Genomic DNA, 23,765 nt, shown 5'->3' with positions numbered 1-23,765 from the left:
CTAGCTTATGATTACTGTATTTTGTCAGCAGTCAACGAGCGGCTTCTTTCAGATTCAGTCAGTGGTGTAGAACTTCATTTCCTGTCCAGAAAATAACTCGGCTCATACACAGCTACGTACGCAGTGCGGTTTACAAGGCAAGGCAAGGTAGACGTCCTAAAATAGTTTACACTGAACCTGGCAACTTTGACGTCATGAACACTACAATTCATCACACCAGCTACAATTGTATGAAAGTCATAAGTATCATAAATTCTTTTAAAATCTTATATATCAAATTTTTGAGAAATAAAAATATATTAAATACATTTTGTAATTATTGTCAACTTTTTTTATTGGAAAATAAATGCATTTTGGAATATTTTAGCACAGGAATTGTTTTGTAATTTATATTGGCACCTCCATACGCTGACTCGACGAACGCTTTTGACGATCGAGGAGCTGCTTTTTAAATGGCAATTTTCCTTTAAGTTGAAAATGTATTTGATTTTATATTTGTAGCATACACTGATTTGACTACAAAAAATATGATGGAGGTAAGTTTTTACTAAACTTAGCTGAAATGTCCAGCAGAACTGTCAAGCAATTTGTAACGTGCACGCTTGTTCAGTCCCGATAATTCATTTTTATGTGGTGTGTCCAGTGCACGTTGTCTATGGGACACATCTCACTCATCTGCAATAAAAATGTGCCTCTTGTTAATTTTTACTTTTAATTTAGGTATCACCGTATGCCATCCTGGTCATATGTGTTAAGAAATAATAAACTCTACCTAAATGCAAATTTCTGTGGGTTCCTTTGATTTCTTTTTTAGGGCCTACTATAGGGTTTCTACTACTAGTAATTTATGGTTAATATATTTTCTACTAGATCATACATTTTACAAGTAAGTTTAACATTAGAGTCTAACGGTGTTAGAATTAGAAACAAAAGGACAAAATACAATTTATTAAGGCCTAATAACGGCTGACGCAGTGTCATGACCTGCAGTATTTACCTGCCGAGTTACAAGTATACTCTGGACAAATGTTACGTTATTTACCAACCGTATCATTATTACTAGTACTAACCATGCTTGGGGGGGGGGGGGGGGTGGGAGGGTGTCTTCCAGCCAAAAAGTCATAAACACTGTAAAAAATATTTGCTGTGTGTAGTGTGAACATTTTTGTCATCATGCTGTCTTGGAAAGTAATTTAAATTCAATTGTAAATGTCATGTCATAAGACAGTGCTTTTTTTTTTCTCTTTTTTTTAATGTTTTTATATACAAACTAAACCCTTTAGCAAGTTACCATGGCAGCTCTATATTTGTTGAATTGTATTAATTCTTTTCGATATCATAAACATGGGAAGGATGAACGTGTAACATGATCTTTAATTTACTTGAAATGAATATATATGATGAATTATGGTACCAGGTACAGTTGTAGTACAGCTGTACAGCTGTGGTACCAGTAACCCCGTCGCGGGGCGCTGTAACACAGTACGGTACGTATTTGTCCGTATGGGGTCGCTGCTGCGGTTATGGTACCAGGTACTGTATATGTACCGGTAATAAAAGCAAATGTGTAAATTTGCTTTAAAGTACACTGTACATAATGTTACTATTCTCAAACTGGGGAATTGCCCTTAGGGTTAGCTGTTCCCTCAAAAGACACAAAAAGATATTTATTGGGAAAAAAAAAAAAGGAAAGCTGAATGTCATGTTGAAACTAATGGGGTACGAATGGACTAGAGACTCTACTAGAAATTACATTGTACCTGTGACATGATCTTTATGAGCTTTGCCAAACTTGTAGCAGGTACAGCACAACCATGACCACTCTACGGATGATGAAAATGAACTTGCCTTATTTTTTTTTTCCTGTTGTATAATTTTCTTTTGCATTTTTTTTTCTGTTGTAAGTGTACAACTTGTAATAAGTATACAACTGGCTACAAATGTACTGGCACGGTAGACATACAGTACGTGTAATGTAGATGTTCTAATAACTGTGACTGCAAGATGTGTACATTCTGTTTAATGCTGAATTAAGAAAAAGAAATGATATTGCACATGAGTTAAGCACTTACAATCATACTATTTAGAGTTGAAAGTAAATCTTATGTCATGTCCTAGTATTACATAGCTTTATATTTAAGAAGGCTGGGTAGGATGAATTAGAAGAACAGAATGGTATCTAAACTTTAAATTTCTTTGTACCCAAATCGATCATGAAATGAGAATATGGAACAGTCAAGTTCCCCATGTTTCCACCGTAATTAGTACTTGTAATCATGACTACTATACTTTATCAAAATGCTTCCCTGTATAATTCTGTAATTTTGTAAGCACTGTGAACTGAGCCATATGGGTGAATGGGCATAAAAGTATTAATTGTCTTGTCTGATACTCAAATTGGCAGACAGGATAATATCAAAATTACCTTACATCTGACAGCTGTAATGTCTCCTATAAATCTGCAAATACTGAACATAAAGAAACTCTGTGTACACTTAATTTTTCCTGATATACAGGAAATCAATATAAAAGAATTTAGAGCGCTGGAAAAAGAAATAGCTCATTACTACCATGTTTGGGAACAGCCTTTCCCTCCAATATGGTGGCAAAACAAACAAAATTGATTAGACTCAAGTATTATTTTATTCTTCAAATTTGATTATTTGTATTATTATTATTTTCTTTTTTTTTGCATGTACCACTGGTACTGCACATGGCTGTAGAGTATTTCATCTTTAAATTTATTTGTTATTTTTGTGTGTACCACTGGTAGAAAGCCTGTTTTCAGTCTTATTTTTGGGCAATAGAATATTTGACTCAATTCAATGCAATTCAATCACATACATTGACTCTGTGCTATGACCTTTAATCCATCCAGGAGGTGAGCAAACACTCGGTGCACACTCTGGTCTTCAGATCACTCAAGAGGTCTCATGACATCTTCATGGCTGACAACATTCAGCCCCCAGCAAGAGATGATGCGAGGTAATTAATCAAGTACTCATAATATTTGTTGATGGATCTTTAGTTTGGCCAGTTGCAAGAAGCTTTGTTTGGGGAGTGCTGGATTGCTTCAGTAAGGGACTCCCCACCCCCCAAGATCTCAGCTGTGGATTGCCAGATTGCCTCCAAATTTTGCATGAGGGTAGAAGATGAAATGATATAGAAAGCTGTATGGCTGAATTCTTTTCTTTATACAAATGAATGAATTTAAGCTAATCTATGCAAGAAACCAAAGCTTTGGTTATTTTTCACTGAAAAAGCTTTAGGAAGAGCAATGTTTGTGGTACAGATGTCGTTACATATAACTTCCTTATCAATTTCTCAAAGAAAATAGAACCTTATTTTGTTCTATAGATATATATTTTTTAGCCAATTTTGTATGTATTTCTTTGATTGCATGTAATGTACATGTATATTGCCCCGGGAGTATAGCTCTTACGGAGTTATAATTGCCATCCATATTAAATAGATTATCACATTAAATTATAAAAGAATGAGCTAAAATAATAAGGAGGGAAATAACAACATTCCTGTCTAAAATGAATAACCTTTCCAATACTAACAAATAGATATTTTCAGGCAACAATAATAGACGAAACATACAGACATACAATGTTCACTGTTAATTGTCTCTAGACTCTGTGTCTCTGAATACAGCTGTGTAATTTCTCTTGTCTTTTGGTAGATGGTTCTGACATTTGCAATTTGTCAATTTGTATTTCTAGCAGTCTAGCTGATTACTTTACTTGTACACGTACATACAGTTGAACCTCTATTATCCAGCCTCCCTTTATCCGGATCTCTCTATTATACGGATGCAATCTCGCCATTATTTTTTTTTTTTTAATAATTACGGGAGGAAAGGGGGATTCCCAACTCCTTGAGAACTCCTACACAAACACACATGAATTACATATTACTTCCAACATGATTAACATACATTACATCAAATTTCCTTCCAAATTGCTTACCCTCAGACATTTTAACATCCCCAAACATCCCCAAATGTAACAATGAAAAGGTTGCAGTATACACATTTACATGTGGTACTACAATGGGCTACATCAGTACATGTGTATGTATATGTCATGGCTCGACACTAACTTTTTTGTTTGGTGGCCCGATGGGGCCACCAAAATCCTAAATTTCAAATTTTTGGTGGTCCGAGCGGAAAAATTTGGTGTCCCGAAAAAAAAAAAACATTAAAAGTCCTTTTTTTTAATGAGTCAAATATTTAAGATTTATGATAGTAAGAATTAGAAGTAGGACATATCTACTCATAACTAAACTTCAACAAACTTGCAACACTCACTCTCAGGCACTCATTCAGTCCTTTTCATCCATCCTTTGAACAAACTTAACTGCTAATTTCCGGCGCAAAAAGTTATGAATTTATTGACATACTTTTCAAAAAATTTTGGTGGCCCGAGGCGGGCCACCAAATTTGCCCTTTTTTGAAATTTGGTGGCCCGACTTTCATTTTTGGTGGCCCTGGGCCACCGGGCCACCGTTAGTGTCGAGCCCTGTATATGTACATGTATAAAGCATTGAGTCTCCCGTATTCGGCCAAAATCCCTTATCCGGATGAGCCCCTGTCCCGACTTGTCCGGATACGAGAGGTTCAACTGTATATTCATGAGAAAATGAGTTCTGCTTGGCAAGCAGAGAGCATGACCACACAGTAAGAAGAAAGCTTTGGTACATTCCTTTCTCTGTCAAAAGAAATGGTGCAGATCAAATGTCAGCCTTCATAGGGTCATAAACATAGCTTAACATAACTACATACCAGTATTTGTAACCTATTGAAAAATGCTCTGTCATTTGAGGTATACATGTAAACACATTTCAAAGCTAAAAATGAGTATCCCTTGCAAAACAAGGCTTTTTCCTCTTAAACAGATAAAGTGAACCCAGGTCATAAATGTACCAAAACACTAACAGAATTTGATTCTTGTAACATGGACAGAGGAACAAATCCTGCTCACCATAATGGACATTTTGTTACTATGTCCTATGTAAGTACAGCTGTCTGGTTTCTCTTTTCTTTCAGTAAATGGTTCTGACAATTGCACTTTGTCCTTTTGCATTATTGGCAGTCTGGCTGATTAGTGTGAGAAGATGAGTTATGCTTGGCAAACAGGGAGCATGACCACACAGTAGTCAGCTACAAAGTGTAGAAAGCATTCTTTTCTCTGTCCAAAGAAATGGTGGAGATCAAATATCAACCTTTATTAATCACAAGATCATACGCATGGCTGAAAACATTGCACTTGCAACCCTAAACTATTTTGTTTAAGATATATAACACACAAAATGATTTCTTGCAAAGCTAAAAATGAATAATCCTTGTATCAAAACACAAGACATTTTCCATCAGTAAAAGTAAACCCAAGTCAAACAAAGAATTTGATCTTGCAGAATAAAATAAATTGTAAGTAAACAAATCATGAGAACAAATCCAAAGCATGTTGTCAGTTGGTATGTCTCTGTGTACAGCTGTATGATTTATCCTGCCCATTGGTAGATGGTTCTGACAAATGCAATTTGTTCTTTGGTATTATTGGCAGCCTAGCTGATTAGTGTGAAATTGAGTTTTAAATTGTGGCAAGCAGATAGCATGACCACACATCTTGAAGAAAGCATTCTTTTATCAGGATCCGTTTGCTGTATGGCACAGATTGGCAACTGACCTTTCCGTTGAACCAAACTTGGGGTCATAAACAGGGCCAAAAGTAACCGCACTTGCAACCCTAGACATTTTTCTTCTGAGTAAACGTAAACTCAATATCATTATAAACAAACCTCCAATTGAAATTGTGCAGTAAAGATCATGTTGCAATAATCTAGGGTCTTGTCATCTAGCACTTGAGCATAGAGATTTGTGCCCTGTTGTTGTTACATTAGATGGGTTTTGTGGTTAACATGTGATTGTGGAGCAGCTGCCATGTTCCTTGGCAAGACATTCTAATCATTGCTATTGATCTAGCTGTGTGCATGGGGACCTGGAAAGGTATGAAAGTTATTGGTACTTAAGTTGGCACCGTGTGTGCCCCTGTATTAAAAATGGCAACTGGTTGGAACGCTCCCCGAGGAGTGGAAAATGCATTTATACAAGTATGTACTGCAATGGTACATGATTGAAAATGAATCGGAATACAGGGGCAATAATTAAAATCTTCTAAAGCACATTGATGTAACCTCACCTATGAAATGTGCTATGTATTCACATTTTTTATATTTTGGCTGATCAGTATACATTGTAATGAGCAATGTTTCATATTGACAAGCAAGCTGACGAAATGTACTATTCTAATCTTTATTATTTTTTTGCTGTCAACCACCCACAGAACATTCACAAAAACATGCACAGACTTGTTCGCATACACTGAACATAATTTGCATATGTTAGACACACATGTGAAATTGAGGAGACCCGGGGGTATTGTAATGTGATGAGGATAATGATGACATCACAATGACGACGTCAATGATGACCTATTTTGCAACCGACATTCCAATATATTTGTTAATGGTATCCCTTTTGAAGACTACTGGTAAATATGTGAATCTCTTTTGGTTTTTTCAGTGACAGAATCAAAGTTGCATGCAAGGTGCAGGACCAGTATGGAATGATTCAGAGCCTGCCTACTCCAGGAAAGGAACTCCACATGGCAGAACACATCCATCCTGACATGACAGAAGGCAATCAACATTTAGACTCAGGTAAATGCAGTCCATAGACGTACACTTGTACATTCATGTCTTTGACTTGAATAAGACACTTTCAAGTTTTAGTGACTATGAGTAGGTTTATTTGTGGTTACAAGAAAATAGAGACTTCTTTCCTTATGTAGTACATATTTGTATCTATTGGTAGAATTCTACATTGATGTAGTTCAATGATGCTTTCATGTGATGGATTTTTGGCAAAAAAAAAACACAACAGCAACAAAATGGGGTATGCCACACCTGTGATATGAATAAATGGACAGTGTATTTGTATTTCCAGCAATAGAATGGATAGCCCTTTCAGCAAAGCTGATTTTCAAAGGTTTCCACTTGACATACATATCAAAATCCACATAAACAATCAATAAATTTATGCACAGTAAAATCTTATAGAGTCGTGGGTATAAAATAATTGTAAAGCAAAAAATGACTTGCAGTCGATGTATTAATATCATGCATTAGAATGATTGCGGTGACAGAAATAACAAACGTACCAAAAAATGATATAAATGAGGTCGGTTTTGTAAAGAAACTTTTGTCATTTAAATTAACACATCGGTAATATTAATCAGCATCTACCCCATACAGTTTTAGTTTCCTGTACACAAATCTACCTAAATCCAAAACAAGTCTTTGTGATGTGTACAGAAAATTGTAATGACTGCATAGTTACATGTATCTTTGTGATGTTGGCACTACATGTAATTGACATTTGTATGAGCCCAAATAATATCTTCATTATTTTACTGTGCATCTTTTCAGGATACGAGGACATTGCAGCACATGTTTTGCCAGGTCACCCCTACCCTAGTGCTCCAGGTAAGACTGAGATTTGAGAGACCAGAGCCCAATTTCATGAAAGATGTGAGGATGGCAACTTCCCATGGCAACAGCCAATCAGGAAGCTGGATTTTTGTCATTACAATGACAATTGCCATTCCAGCAAGAGTTGCTATCATATAAACTTTTTTGAAATGGGGCCCAGGAGTCACTTGTATGACTGTGACATCAAGGTGGCACTAATCTGCATGTAGACAGACTCTGTAATGAAACATGGGATTCTGTCTATATTGGAGGTGGTTATCGATACCTTGTTTTATGTCATGATGCAGGAATGCGATTTCTGTGTGATTATTTATTGTGGTAGACTGTTTTCTATGTTATGAGAAGGTACAATCTTTCTTTAGCAAAACATCATGGTGAGTTTAGGGCATGTAACCGAAAATACCAAGGGCTAATTTGGCACTTATTGAGAGCTCATGTGAAAGGTATTATCAAAGTATTTAAAACAGAATTTATGAGTTCATTTAGGAATATCCTACATGACCTGTTGATGACTGTTTAAAAAGTATATATACATGTGACCGTGCATCTCAAAACGAACAAAAAGTCACAACCCTTGATTTTACGCGAGGACTCAAAAAAGGTGAAATGGTTCAACCAAGTCAATCTTGAGTTTTTCATATTTTCTGAACGAGCTATCCTCCTACATTATTCTTAATTTTTGGATCTTAACATGAATGGGAAAGTGTGTTTTTAGCAGTTTTTCTGCAACTCTTTTGGGGGATGAGTAGAATGATCAGGTATGTCTTAGAGTCTACTTTTCATGTCTTGAAATCCATTTCACACTCTTCCCTTTCAAGTCTACTAACTGTTGAAAGGATGACTCTACTGCTTTGAAAGGTAGCACTAATTATGGGCAGAATGTGTTAATAGAACATGCTCAATTTCAGCTTAATCTGATAATCCCTTCATTGTTGTTGCTTCAGTGGTTTACATCCTGTGTTTTGTCCCTTTCATGGCACAGCTAGCTTGGTAAAGATAAAGCACTTGAATAGACCATGTACTTCAGAGCCTCTTTTCTCAGTTCACACTTTTCAGAGTGTGTGCTTTCTTTTCAGTATTTAGGTAGGTTAGGGGAGTTCATTTGAATTGAGTTATACATCATTTTAAAGCTAAGAGTCTGCTCTTTCAGAATCTGCCCTTAACTAAAAATCCATGTCTGGTGACTTTGTGTTGGTTTTGTGGTGCAGGGTCACATTATGTAATACACATGTGTATGAGAAAAATCTGGAGAATTATACAATTATGGCACTCTTCTCTAAAGTACAGTGTATTAATGTGTGTGTGTGTGTTGGTTTGTTTATGTGCTAATGATGTATCGTTTCTTCGTGCTAATTTCATGTGTCGGAGAGAACATTTATCATTGGTGCACATGTTGTGTTACTGCTTTAGTAGAGTTGATGGAAAGTGCCCCAGATATGATGCACTGAATGTTTTCAGCATATTTCCAGCTATTCTTTAGAAGGAAGAATTGCTGCCCTTTCATTCAAAGTACTAACAGTAACTCTATCACCAGTCTGCTGAGCAGGAGTTCTGTAGGTCTATATGAATGTGCCAGGAATGTAAATAAAATAAAGGAAAAAAAAATGCTGAAAACTGCTTATCCAATAGTGGTGAGCCAATGGAGTAAAAAGGAGTCAAAAGGGGCCTGAGCTTTCGATCCTAGCAGAATCTTCGTCAGAGGCAAAATGACAAACAGGCAGGGAAAGCAATCACATGATATAAGGACTTCACACAACAAGAACAGTCAGGGACAGGCTAGGGACACAGAACAAAGGAAACAAAAGGAGAGGGTAGGAGGTTATGGGCAAGGAGCCCAACAGGTAAAGGGAGGGGGATTAAGGCAGGAGGGTGGACAGACAAAAGGCAGAGGACAGTCAGTAATGATACTGAGGGCCATGGGGTAACCATTGAAGGAAAAGGATGAATAGGGAGGCAACATCAAACAAGATAAGGAACAACAGAGGGATAAAGAAAGGAAAAGAGTGATATACAGTTTGTAGCAGCAGCAAAGGGAAGGGGGGGGGGGGGGCTGAGCAAACAGCAAGCCCTAATAAGGTGTACCAATGGAAAATAAAATATAATAAAATTAAAAAAATGAAATAAACGGAAAAATCTTGACATTGGTAATGCACAGGTTTAATGTATTTTGACTATCATTCTTTGAAAAAGAGAGAATTTACCAGTGGTTGAAAGCTAATTATGTAGGACAATTTTGTGTTGAATTGCTGTGAAGATTATTGAACATGTGGTAAAAAGTGGGAGTCTGATGTTGTTCAATCATCTTTTGTGACTTGCAGGCATCCCTTTATCACAGGAGTCTGTTGCCAGGCAACCGCCTCTCAGTGATAGTGGTATCCAGGAAGTGCTGAGAGGTCTCCCTCCTTCAGAAGCACAGTAAGCAAAAGATTTACAGAGCAAAAATTATTCAATGTAGAACAGTGCTCTTTGTTCGAAGCAAAGCAACAAGCATATGATTATAGCAGTTACATGTGTATGTAGTCTGATGTACAGAAGCACTGCAGGAATGCATTGGATTTTTTGTCATTGTTATTGAGAGAACAATGTCTTTTTAAGTGAATATTGTCCACTTATTGTGAAAATATTGCTATTAAATTGTTTGTTAGTTACAGCAATGGAATCAATATTCAAATTTCATATACCACTGAAGGAATATCTCTTTCCTTAATACAGAAACTTGCATCTCAGAGATTTAATCTACATGCCATAATTTCAATCATATGGTCATTTTCATGCATGTTAAAATAATGTATATTTTTATTTGACTAAAGGTAATTACAATTGTTAATCTAAAATTAGTGCTATAATATGAATATAGTATGTTTTCTCATGTTCCTTTCTTTTGCATATTTGTATTTGAGATCCCAAACCACATATTGATCCACAAGTTGAAAAATCTCACTAATTCTGAGCATGATTAATAAGCAATACATTTTTTCCTCTTCTCTGACACATACAACCGTACATTTAAAAATGTTTATTTGTTCTTGGATATGTCATTGCATGCTCTAATTCAGTCTGTCTACACCATATCTATTGATTTGCCTTCCTTTACCAGAATCCAGGCATCCAGAGTATCACATGGAGTGGAAGATATTCACCGAAAAGCTGGCATAGCTGAGAGAGTGCAGCCGCCTGGATCAAGGGTGAGTCTGGCTGAAATGGGACCCAGTGTATAAAGATAATTGACTGTCTGTGAGAAATTAAAGTTCATTCAACTTGTGCCATTTTGAAACATCAGGGGGTCAGTAAAAAAACAACAACACAAAAACCAAATATCTAATATGCTGTAGAACTATACTGTTATAACCCCAACTCTCCCCAAACTATAGCCACAATACTAAATCCTAATTATGAGTGATTGTGTACTTGATTATGTGCTCAAACTTTGCCAGTAATGGCAATGATTATGATATGGCATTTAAATTCAGTTCATGCCCTGTTTTGAAATAGGATATTTGAAACTTTAGATTGAAAAAAAAGTGTGATTGCATATTGTGTCAATTTAAAGGAAATGCCTTGCTGTGATAATGATACTGGATTGATTATCATCTGTTATTGATGCTTGCTCATTTGCTTCTCATCTCACATTTTTTCCTGTTTCTGTCTTTTGCTCTTCTTTTCATTTCTTTACTTCAATCTCTCCCTTTTTCTTCTTTCATGTTTCCTCATTTTTGTATATACCTCTTTTTCTCTTCTTTCTTATCTTTGTTTTTTTCCATTTCATCTCCACCAGGCACTGGTCGCTATCGCCGGGGGTGGCACCAAGAACTCACAGGCACTCGTGCCAAGGAAAGCACCCACAATGCCTAAGCCAAAATGGCATCCTCCGTGGAAGCTGTACAGGGTCATCAGCGGCCATCTTGGCTGGGTGCGAAGCATCGCCGTGGAGCCCGGAAACCAGTGGTTTGTCACAGGGGCGGGTGACAGGGTCATTAAGATCTGGGACCTGGTATGCATACATGTGCTTTCCCTTCTCATTAGAATACAACACGTACAGATATCTGCAACATAATGTAATAGCTTTCTATGTATTTTCTTGGCCATCAATTAATACTTTGTGTGTCTGGAAAACAAACTAAAGCAGTCTAAAAAAGAAAAAAAGCAAACTGCAATGAGGAACACCATTGTTTGATGTTGGTCTTTAATAGCATAGTCCGTGATGGCTGTTCCCATTGAGATATCTTGAATTGTAATTTTAGACTGCTCTGCCTACTTCTGGTTTGGTTTTGTCCAAAGAAGGAATCATCAAATATTGTTATTTAATATTATAATCATCGAAATTGAGTGTAATCATTTGATTTCAGGTCAAGGCATGTTAAAACAATTTAGTCGTATCTATCATTTTGATATGGGATTGCAAAAGAGTTCTTTGATGCATTCAAATCAAATTCATGACCAAAGTCTGCCATTTTGTAAAAAGTTTATTGATTCATGTACTTTCTGCTCAGAATTAGACATGGCATTGCAGATAGATAATATTTCATATCTTGAATTATTATTCATTATAATGAATTGAAAGGCTTCAGGTTTACAAAAACCAGTGTTTTATCTTTATATAATGAAAAATTGCCTTACATAGGAATATTTTAAAGTAAAAGAGATATCATTTTTATGTGGAGGTACATGCGTATAAAGCTTCGTGTTTACAGTAGTTGGGTGAAAACAAGTGCCGTTCCTTTCCTCTATGTCAAAATCATATTCTTCCAAATGCAGGCTAGTGGTCAGCTCAAGTTGTCGCTGACCGGTCATGTTAGTGCTGTTCGAGGTCTGGCGGTCAGTCCAAGGCAACCCTACCTATTTTCCTGTGGAGAAGACAAGATGGTCAAGTGCTGGGACTTGGAACAAAACAAGGTAAAAGTGACTCTCCTTTCTACATAAGATACTTTGTGAAACTGATTATGATCATATTGATATCTGCAGAGAGAAAATGATCTTATTTTTCATTTTTGCAGAAAACTTTTTTTTCGGGTTGGTGGTTACTATTGATGTTAAATAAACTTTCTTTGGAATTGCCTTTATCCTGAGCTGGCTCCAATTTGCAAGTAAAGCCTACAGACTGCTATCATTAATTTTACTCTCTTTTTTTTCACCCAGTCCAGCTTAGTGCATTAAAGATAAATGGTAAAAATGTAATATCTATTTTGGTTTTCTTTGCTTGTTCTGATATCTGTACAGTTTGATTTTCTCAAAAGTTTGAACTTCTGACAAATGACCCCCCAAAAGTCTGATAATGACAATTAATTTGTGACCCCCACCATTTGTCAGCTTACCTGCTTATTATTTTCCCTGCAAGGAAATCAAATTATTTTTTGTTATAGGTAAATGTGTTGCCCGCCTGAGTTTTACTTTCTCTCTTGCTTCTCTGACCTGACCTCTGACCTCTTGCATTCCTCCAGGTCATTAGACATTACCATGGCCACTTGAGTGCCTGCTACGCTCTTGATCTCCACCCAACCATTGATATCCTGGCAACGTGTGGCCGTGATGCCACGATACGCATCTGGGACATGAGGAGCAAGGCCTGCATCCACACGTTGACTGGTCACACGAACACAGTGGCATCGGTCAAGTGCCAGAGTGCTGAGCCCCAGGTAAGGAAGAGGACACATGGTCAATTTGTTCGGACCTGTGGTGTGGTGACAGGGCAGTGTGAAGAAACATCAGTGGTATCGATTAAGTGTCTTTTCTGCCGTGGAATACTTAACATAAAAATGTTGGAATTTTGAAGCTTGGGTATTTATTCCAAGTCCATCATGTCACTGCCGGCAACCAGGGAAAGTCTGGTGGTAGTGCCGCTGCCTGGAAAGCAATAGATGACAGGTTTCATTCCCCCTGGTTCCTTTTCCCCTGACATGTTTCTTAGAAGTTATAGATCAGCAGTTGTGATGTTACAAATTTCATTTGTAGAGGGAGACATACTGAAGAAAACTCACACCTCTTCAGTGGTCATTGTAACTGGACATTGGTAGAATGAGTGTAGAAATATGCTGTGAAGAATGATGGGTGACAGATTAAATAATGAATGATCATTTCATTCTGAAGTTAACATGGAAATGAATACATCGTGAACACATTGTAGTATCTTCAATATACTTTAACCTTGGTGAGCAGTCACAAATGCACTTTGATTACACTTAGTAGCAAGGAGTTCTGTCTTTTTTTTAATTTTGCTTGAGAGGTTGACCTAAACACCCACCGTCAGGGAAGCAGATATTCTGTATAAATCATGCCAAAGCTAAAGCGGAGCATTCCAGCAAATTATGACACAGTTCAATCCATGTTTTCAAGAGCTCAATTTTTACTGTCGTGGTGATTTTATGTGTGTGAAAATAATGTGGTTCTCTTTTTGAAATTTGCTGGTACTCTGGAGGGGTGACATAAAATAGCAATATCACAGCTTATGAGAGTCAGAAGCATTCCACTTTAGAACACCTGATACAATGACGAAAGAAAACCCTCAAAGAATACAAGAATTATTCATTTAAAGGGATCGTATAGTTTTGTTTGAGACCTAATTTCAGGTTTCTAACATTTTTTGGTGAGGTACGTGGTAGTTAGAAAAATCTTATGAAATATGAAAGAGTACGCAACATTTTTTGGTGAGGTAGTTAGAAAAATCTTATGAAATATGAAAGAGTAATGTAATTCCATGAGGAATTCAACATTTTTTTGATGAAAATTAGTTTTGACATGGCTGATATATCCAAAACAGAGTGATTCTAATAAAGTGTGGGACCCACCTTTTATTAGGATCATTTCGTTTTTCTTTGTTTTTGGATGTTTCAGTCATTCCCAACCCGATTTTCATCAAATAAGCTTTGAATACCTCATAAAATGGTATGCTCTGTACTATTTCATAAGTGTTTTCTTGGTATCTCGCAGAAAGTTAAAAGCCCAATTTTCATCTCTAGAAATACTGTACCATTCCTTAAAAGTCATCATCAATTGAAAAATGAATGAAAGAATATCATAATTGCTATGAAATATTGATAAAGTAATTACTTTAAGGCTGTAGATTTATATTGCAGGAAAGTAACTAATTTTCATTTTGCAATGGATATAAATTACTACAAAATCTACTACTAAAATCTATGTGTGTAATAGAAATCTGTGTAACGTCTGGAACTGTTCGGTTTTAAAACCTATAAGGAAAAGGAAGTGGAACATTTCCCCCTCTCCTGCTGAAAAGAAAAGTGCATTAACCTTTAAACCTCAACCTTTTCTTTCAGATTGTGAGTGGGAGCCATGATTCTACCATCAGGCTGTGGGATCTGGCAGCGGGCAAGTCCAGGGCCACACTCACCAACCACAAGAAGAGTGTCCGATCAGTTGTCCTCCACCCAAAACTGTGAGCCAGCAAACAATTATCTTTGATATCTCCTTCTCGGTGTGTCTGTTTGTCAGTCTCTTTCTCTGTCTGTCTGTCTGTCTGTCTGTTTCTCAGTCACTCCCTCCCTCTCTCTCTCTCTTTTCTCCTGATCTCTATCTTTGCTGTCTATCTATGTATATACAATATGCGTATCTTGGTACCTATATTTGGTTGTTTGATTGACAGATATGAATAATTTCTCTCTGTGCACTGACTAAAACAAGATGTACAAGTACATAAATTAATGCCCATGTAAAGTCCTCTCCAATTCATCTTTGATATTCACTACTGTATGGAGATCTATTAATGTCCTCCAAATGTGTTTGTTCCTGTGACATATGAAGCATGGATGGTCACATCCTAAAGACAATGATGAACACTTGAGTGCTTTAATAGGAAGATTATTTCACATGAACGTGAATGTATCCATATTTCTGTAAAAAAGAGAATTCGGTTATGTTATCCCATGTCTTATCGCTGTTGACTAGAATAGCATGAAGTAATCTCGTGCTTTGCTATTAAGATCAAAGACAAGATACAGTAGACTCCTGTTATAAGGAAGTTCTTGTTATATTGAAATTTCATTATAACCGAACAAATAAACAATTAAAGATACTGAGCGGATAATGTTTGGGTGTGAAATTGTACTTCATTGTAAGCATAATTTTGTTACGACTGTGTTATATCAGGAGTGCACTGTATGATCAAGTCATGAAATGAAAAAAAGGGATATACACTGATACATGTATGTACATACTATAAACCTCTTGGGGATGGACTGATTTTGCTACAACAGGCATTTCCCATAGACACCTGTCCGAGTATACTCGGGATTCGCCCTCAGTGAGTTAAGGTTTCGCTTTAACATATTTTATGTGTGCCTGATTTATCTCATGAATCATTAGGTACATGATGGCCTCGGCATCACCAGACAACATCAAACAGTGGAAGTTCCCTGATGGAAACTTCATGCAGAACCTTGGGGGACACAATGCCATCGTCAACTGTCTTGCCATCAACTCAGACAACGTCCTGGTGTCGGGAGGTTCGTCCCAAATTGAATATTGTAATATAGAATACTGAAAGGGTGCCACATATATACAAGATGAACCACTACAACAAAATGTGTTACTAGAAGCAGCAATTTGTTTTACAACAATTTGTGTTACTAGAGACAATATTATGAACCACTATGAAAATACATTGTTTCAATTTCAGCACATCCACAGGGGCTCTTTCTTTGCTGATCAGTGGGAATATCCTGAAACTGTCGATGCTCAGGGACGAAGATATTCTTGCTGCCATTCTCTGTAGGAGTGATAATTAAAGAAAAACAGAATAAGATCTTATGGAGAGTAATGTGCTCACCATATTCTGTTTCACTAGTACAAATTAGGCTCCTAAGGCAACTTGATGAGTGGTTGAATTCATGATAGAGAAACACAGTGGTGGAATAAGAAAGAAGTGTCATACCTCTTCAAAAGAAAAGTTAGCAATTATCCACTTTTTCTGAGACAATATTCAAAACCTTGGTGTTACTAGAAGCAATTTCTTCACAAGATGCTGGGTATGCAAATGAATTGTATATTGGATGACTCACAAACAATGCAGAAAGAAGACCACTGTGGAATGATTATGCTACATATACATTCATACGGTTATACTGAGAGGTATACCTCTAACTTTGCTATATCTCTGCGACAAAAAGTATTAATTCACAGGAATTTTATTGGCCTTTATGTAGAATTGTACCATTGCTACATGTACATGTACATTGTAAACATTAGTTCTTTGACTTGCAGTTCAGAACTTGATTTTTTTTTTCATTTTTTTTTATGGTGGTGATTGAGGATCTAGATAATCCTAAACCATCTAACCAACTGGGCAAGTTATGCCCTAGTGCTTAGACACGCAAATCGGCATACAGACATGGGTGAGAGGTACACTGTACATGTAGCTCCAACTTGGTAACTTGAAATTGTTTGCTGGAAAGTCCACATGTCTCAATGAAAAGATGTGTGGATATGAAGCAACAACTACGTGATAGCTGGCAGCATCTCTTCAAATGGTACCTCAAGATTTTGAATAAACAAATAAAAGAAAATCCCAAAATAAATATCATCCTAATATTTTGAATTTCTGAGTAATGGGAATATTATGTATTCAAAATGAAACGTAAACAATCATTTGAATGATTATCTATATTTGCATAACTTTGCGAAGGATTGCTAAAGATGCTAGCGAGATTTTGACTTGGACCATTCTAATATTCATGTATTCAGTGGAAAGAAGCAAATAGCTATGATTTTAAAGAACTCCTCTTTTTTCACGGAATAGGTGACAATGGCTCTCTTCACTTCTGGGACTGGCGGACAGGCTTCAACTTCCAGCGGACCCAGGCCCCCACCCAGCCCGGCTCGCTCGACAGCGATGCCGGCATCTTTGCCATGACCTTTGACCACAGTGGCAGTCGTCTGCTGACTGCCGAGGCAGACAAGACCATCAAGATCTACAAGGAGGATGAGGAAGCGGTGAGTAGGGTGTTTGTTGAGAAGGCATCCCTGAGTCCGAATTTCAGGATTGGAAAGATGCTCTTTAGGTCGTCCACATTAATTGTTTAAACTGAGAAATAGCACAATACTCAAACCAACAACTTCTTGAATTTTTTTACCATTTGTCCGTTCTCTTTATATTCAGGTTGTATTTTTTTCTACATGTCTGTGTATGTTGAACCTTTTTTGTTATGATGTTAATCAGTATTGCAAAATAGTAAACAGTTGTTAATTAGCATTGTAAATTTATTAACAGTTATTAATCAGTATTGTAAAATTATAAACAGTTGTTATCATTTAGTTTTCTTTTAGTAGTGTTTGCTCATGCCTACCTTACGTAGATGCCTGTGTTCCTGATAGCAAGAATTGTAGAATCATTTATAGCTGCAGTTCTGTATGGATATAGATATTCCTGTCACAAATGTAAGATTGTGTCAATACTTTGATGCACTAAGCAGAAACAACACATTTACACTGTACAGAACCTTGATAGGGACTCTTACCTCAGCAGTGATTTCTCACGTTAGATGTAATGGTCAGATCTGTGGTTATCCATTCATTACATTTGTCCCTTCTTTCCTCATTTGTATGACTTTGCCATAGAATGTCATTTTATTTTTATGCCTCCGCCACGAAGTGGTGCCGGAGGCATTATGTTTTCGGGTTGTCCGTCCGTCCGTAATAAATTTTGTGGACAGGGTAACTATCAAAACCTTTTAAGGTATCTTAATGAAACTTGGCATGTATGTGTATTAGGGGGTGAAGTTGTGCCTATCAACTTTTGGGTGCACATGGTCAAGGTCAAAGGTCAAAAGGTCAAGGTCAAATACATAAAATTTCACTATTTCCTCCATATCTATGCAATGCCTGAAGATATTTTCTTGAAACTTAGTGTATACATGTATAACCCAATTAAGATTCTCTGGTGAAAGTTTTGGGTCATGAGGTCAAAGGTCAAAGGTCAAAAGGTCAAGTTAAAATATTAAAACTTCGCTTTTTTCTCCGTACCTTGGAAATTGTTCAAGGTATCTTCATGGAACATAGTATATATACACGTACTGACTGGCAGTTATTCTCTAGAGAATCTAGGGTTCATAGGTCAAAGGTCAGGGGTCAAAGGTCAAGTGCAACACTTCAAATTTTTACTATTTCCCTCATACATGTATTTATGTAATGCCAGCAATTTTTTTTTACACTTGGTGTATGCATGTATAACCTAGATTATCTGGAAATTTTCTTTTTCTCTTTTTTTTTTTTTTGGGGGGGGGGCAGGGGTTTGCCTCAAAGGTCAAAAGGTCAAAGATCAAGGGAAAGTGCTGAACTAACTTTTTCCTCCATATCTCAGAAGTTGCTCAAGTTATCTTGAAACTTACTACATATTTATGCATGTTCTGCCTGACAGTGATTATCCTATGAATTTTAGGGTCAAAGGCCAAAAGGAAATGGTAACAGTGTACTTTTCAATACAGAAATTACACTTTTTCTCCATACCTTGAAAATTACAGTATTCATACACTTATGAATGGGTCAAAGTCAAGTTAAAGTCCTTGAATCCCCAAATACATGCTCTCCTATTCATCTAATTAAACCTAGGTAAAGGAAGGTGAACATTCAACACATTTGTGACAAACATGTAATTTCAATATTTTGCCAATATTGTGAAAATGTAATTATACATAATCCACATGTACTATAGACCTATTAGGAGAATCATGCATTATGGCGGAGGCATAGCAGTCGCCTTAGCGACATTTCTAGTTTAGGTTTCCAGTCAGTCCACCCATCTGTCCGTCTGTCTGTCCATCCTTAATTTTCATTGGTTTTTTTTTCCATATTTTGAAAATGACTCAAAATTTTGTCTTGAAAATAAGTGTGGTGTTACCAGATAATGACTTTTTTGCCAATCATATAAAACTGTCATGTCACATAGGCAGGATGTACTGTAGACGTGTTGGAAAAATAATTTGATATAGCAGAGGCATACCAGTTGCCATGATAACATTTCTGGTTTGTTTTGTTCTCTGTCCATGTATACTTTCTCTTTTGTTTATGTCCTGCACATTGACTTACTCTGCAATTTCTTCTTTATGACTATCTCATTTTACTCAAACTGTCTTTCTCTAAGCTCTTAAAAGAAGCATACATCGTACTATTTTAATTTTTTTCTGTGTTGTTGTCTTAATTGAGGTACCAAAGCGACATTCTTATTCATTTTCTTTTATCTTGTCTATTTATCAGACGGAAGAAACTCATCCACTGAACTGGAAGCCAGAAATAGCAAAGAAGAAGAAGTACTAACTCTGGTCACTATTCTTGGAAGAAGCGGCACTTTTCATTCCGAATCATGCTACAGGGAACGGTCTGAACTAAGTTTGAGCACATTGTTTTAGACAGAATGCTAGAAAAGGATGTCTAATAACCCAGAGGAAAGCTGAAAATGTTCCGCAAACTTGAGCACAATTTGGGCAAAGTTTTATCCATGGAGCCATTTGAGTCGTCAGACATTGTTGGGAACAGTCAGCTGACTTGAATGGAGTTCGTTCAACATCTTACTTGTTGGGGTCACTGAGATAGATGAATTGTAGCTTTTCTCATGTTTTGCGTTGTGGTTCTGCCATGAAATGTGTCTAGATGTCAATGATTGAGAACTTTGGAATAAAGAAATTTACAATAATGCATATTTTCATGCAAAATGTTCAAGATTTTAGTTTATACAGTAACTTAACCCATTGAGAACGGACTGGTTTTGCTACAACACACATATCCCATAGGCACCTGCCCAAGTATACTCGGGACTCGTCCTCAACGGGTTAAAATCACACGAACACACCTTTTGGGAATCTCAATTAGCCATATAGTTCTAGCCCCTGGGGACTTTAATGGTGATTATGATGTTACCTTTCAGCCCCCAGTAAGGCACACCTATATTGTGAAAATAATCAAAACTTTCATAAATACTGACCAATGAAGTGAACAATGGACTACAGTGTGTATGTGGGGGTAAAGAGGAAGTACAGTTGTATATACACTGCATATATATTTTTCCATGTGGTCAATATTAGGATAATATTTGGAAGTGTACTCAAGGTGGAGTGCAAAAGAATATGCCAAAACAGGAGAAATGACCTAATTTGGAACTCGGAATATCAGCCACAAACAGGAAAATCATTTCCGGAATAGCCCCCTTGCTCCTTATTTAACAGATCATACAAAAAAATAAAACCCTGAATAATTGGAAGAAGGAGCAATATTGAGTGTCTGTGGATGTGCATTTTCAATCCAAATGTCTATCATCTTTCAGGAAGTATTAAAGTGGGTAGGTAATTACACAACGATCAGTGGTGTGTGTGCTCTTGTACTCCTCAAGAGAAAGTTGAATGTAAATACACTGTAGTCCTTGGAATCGATTTCCCATGTCTTAAGAGATGAAAAACCAGATCAACTTTGTCTGTCACAGGAAGTGATCAGGCTCTGGGAGGTTTTTGTTGCAAGCAAGTGTGCAGCTGGCTGCAAAGTATGCCCCCACCCCCCCCCCCCCCAAAAAAAAAAACAAACAAACACACAAACAAACAAACAAACAAACAACAACGACAACAACAACAAAATGTGATTTTTTTTTTTTTATGAAATACAGTAGGTCTATAATATCTAGTTTACCAGTTTCTCTAGATATATATTTTGTGTATTTGACTCTGCAGAACATATTCCAAGTTTTGTTCCTACAGTGTACAATACATGTCCTCAATATGCTGTTAGCCAGTGATGTTGATACTGATGTACATAATACTTGATACAACTTCATTTTTGATATTCTTGCTCTGTTCTTCGTGAATGTAAACAACAACTGCTTCATGCAGATTCCCTGAGTATTTGATTTACTTCTATCAGCTGAATTTTCCCCATTTTTTTTACATGTAATAAAAATGTAACTACAGTTTGAAACATGCCGTACATGTATTTCTTCATTATTCGACTCTTCTATCAATATTGTACAATGTACAAGGAATGTATTGGTGAGCATGTGTGCTTGACGGTGAAGATGATATATTATATGAGTTATTTGATTGAGAAAGACTGTTGGCCTACATCAAGAAAAAAAAAAAGTGATTGAGTGAGAAATTGTTGTAATGTGATCAGTGAATCGATGTCATGCGTGATCATCAGAGAAAAGATGACAATACCATGTACCTGTACATGCTGTTGATCCTCCTCTTCAAGGCTTTATATATTTTGAAAATCTTTTGGCATTTCGTACTAAAGTGATTTTAACTGTGCAAGCTCTGAGGCTGTGCACACATCTCGGTGGCAGAGATAAACCAGTCTTGTAATATGACTGATAAGGGGAGGAGTCTGGTTGGGTGGCAGATGAGGCACAAAAATGTTTCCATAGTAATCTAGAAAGAGTGGAAATAAAAAAAAACATACAAAAAACCAAAAAAAAAAAAAAAAAAGATGGAAGCGTTCTGGTTCATGTATGTCCTTAGGCTAGGTGAAGAATTAGAGGTTGCATGATTTCTGAATACAGCCTATGTGATGACTCGGGGTCTGGAAGCACAGACTAATTTTCGTGGCCCATTACAACATTAAAACCGGAGGCAAACGACACATTCCAATTAATGCACATGATCGCTATGTTTATCGAGCGTTAATGAACTCGAAGCCGCTCTAGGAAGATGAACAAGGAGAAACATCCGGCATTGAGCTAAGGGCAGTGACTCGTTGCCAGGATACGGGGCGAAAAAAATCCATTGTGACGAGACTATGACGCCACGCAGCCGTGCAAGATGTATGGTGTGAATGCATTACATGTACAGTGTACTACAAATCACACGTCAATTAAATCGTGAATGAAACATTGCAACTGCCATTAGCAGGTCTCGCGCTTTTTTCAGAACCCAGCGTCAAAAAGAAAGGGGGGGGGGGGGGGGAGAGGTTATTACTTTAAAATATAAGCGAGTGTTCAAATGCCGTCCTTAGTTTCCATAACGAAGGCCTCATATATTTTAACGTCTCCATTTTCCAGTTTCCCTTTTCGTTAAAGGGATGGTACACCTAAAGTATTGGAGATGAGGATAGGGCATTAACATTTTGCCAGTTACCAAGAAACCTTTTATGAAATACATGTAGGTAATACAAATGCAATTGAGTATATGAATATAAGAACGACCCAAGTCCATGGAAGATCGTTTCGAGTAAACTAAAAAAAACTTCATATCTTTTTTATTTGTCCAATAATATTCTATTTAACTGTGATGGGAAGGCAACATTGTATATATACAAATTAAAACATATATTATTATGACAATTAACATAAATTTACATTGATTGTGGAGAGGCCATTTTGTTTGGTGGACTTGGGTCGTTCTTTGATTCATTTGGACTTGGGTCGTTCTTTGATTCATATACGGCCTTTTTTACGATCAGTGGTGTAACTTTTGTACTCAGAGGGTCAAAATTTCAAACAAAATACTTTTTCATTATTCTGTTTGATTCCTGTTGGAAAGTATTCAAATTTTTGAAAAAATAATATTTCAGACCTTAAAGCTGAAGAGTTATTGGTGTAATTTAAGGAAAACCCTGGCACCTGAAGTAAATTTAAGCAAAATTTTGTTTTCATGAATTGCACCATAATGACAAAACTCTGTAGTCAAACTTCACCATGCAAAGTTTATATGGTTAACAACAATATATAGTTTGTGAATCAAAACAATTTGGGGGTTGAATATAAATTGAATTAAAAAAAAATACATGAGATTTATAAATTTTTGGTAAAAATACCAATTGACATGCAATTTTTAAGATTTTAACTATTTATTGGAGGGCAAGCCAGGTAAAACTCTATACTATAACAAGTCTTTAAGAAGGGCTACCTTCCTATGTAGGTTAAATGAAATTCCAATCATTTCTTTAAATCTTGGATTTTTCACACATGGATGTTTCGGAGGTGACAGTTAACACAATAGAATGTTTCGGAGGTGACATTAATATCAACACTCAGTTTTTTTGAGAATAAGTGACAATAACACAAAACTTCTTCTTTTTATCAATGTTTTTAATAATCATAACTCGAGAACAAGAAATTAACTCCTGTTTCAAGCAGATAAACCACACAGAACGAGTGTTTTTTTACACTTCATTAATTAGCACGGGCACCAGTAATTTGCCTTCCATTTGGACGAAGGTTGTAAGCTAAATATTGTAATCTGAAGAAACATGGCATTCCATTTTCTACCTTAAATTGAGAT

At 36.6% G+C, this 23,765-nt stretch overlaps 1 protein-coding gene across 1 annotated transcript; it reads left to right on the top strand.

The window, feature by feature from the left end:
• Positions 1 to 410: 410 nt before the first annotated feature.
• Positions 411 to 20,904, top strand: LOC139716791 (pleiotropic regulator 1-like). The gene is made up of 13 exons (XM_071628320.1): positions 411 to 536; positions 2,879 to 2,985; positions 6,590 to 6,726; positions 7,495 to 7,551; positions 9,876 to 9,972; positions 10,655 to 10,742; positions 11,333 to 11,548; positions 12,313 to 12,450; positions 12,996 to 13,190; positions 14,829 to 14,947; positions 15,874 to 16,013; positions 17,306 to 17,499; positions 19,759 to 20,904. Exons 1-13 carry the CDS (start codon positions 528 to 530, stop codon positions 19,816 to 19,818), a joined length of 1,557 nt encoding a protein of 518 aa, XP_071484421.1. The 5' UTR covers positions 411 to 527; the 3' UTR covers positions 19,819 to 20,904.
• The last annotated feature ends 2,861 nt before the right edge of the window (positions 20,905 to 23,765 follow it).

This window comes from Diadema antillarum, unplaced genomic scaffold (assembly GCF_040938485.1).
Source record: "Diadema antillarum isolate AM-2024a unplaced genomic scaffold, OU_Dant_1.0 scf00000070, whole genome shotgun sequence".
In the NCBI taxonomy this organism is placed as follows: domain Eukaryota; kingdom Metazoa; phylum Echinodermata; class Echinoidea; order Diadematoida; family Diadematidae; genus Diadema; species Diadema antillarum.
Note: the sequence above shows the minus strand (reverse complement) of the source record. Positions and strands in the feature narration are given on the sequence as shown.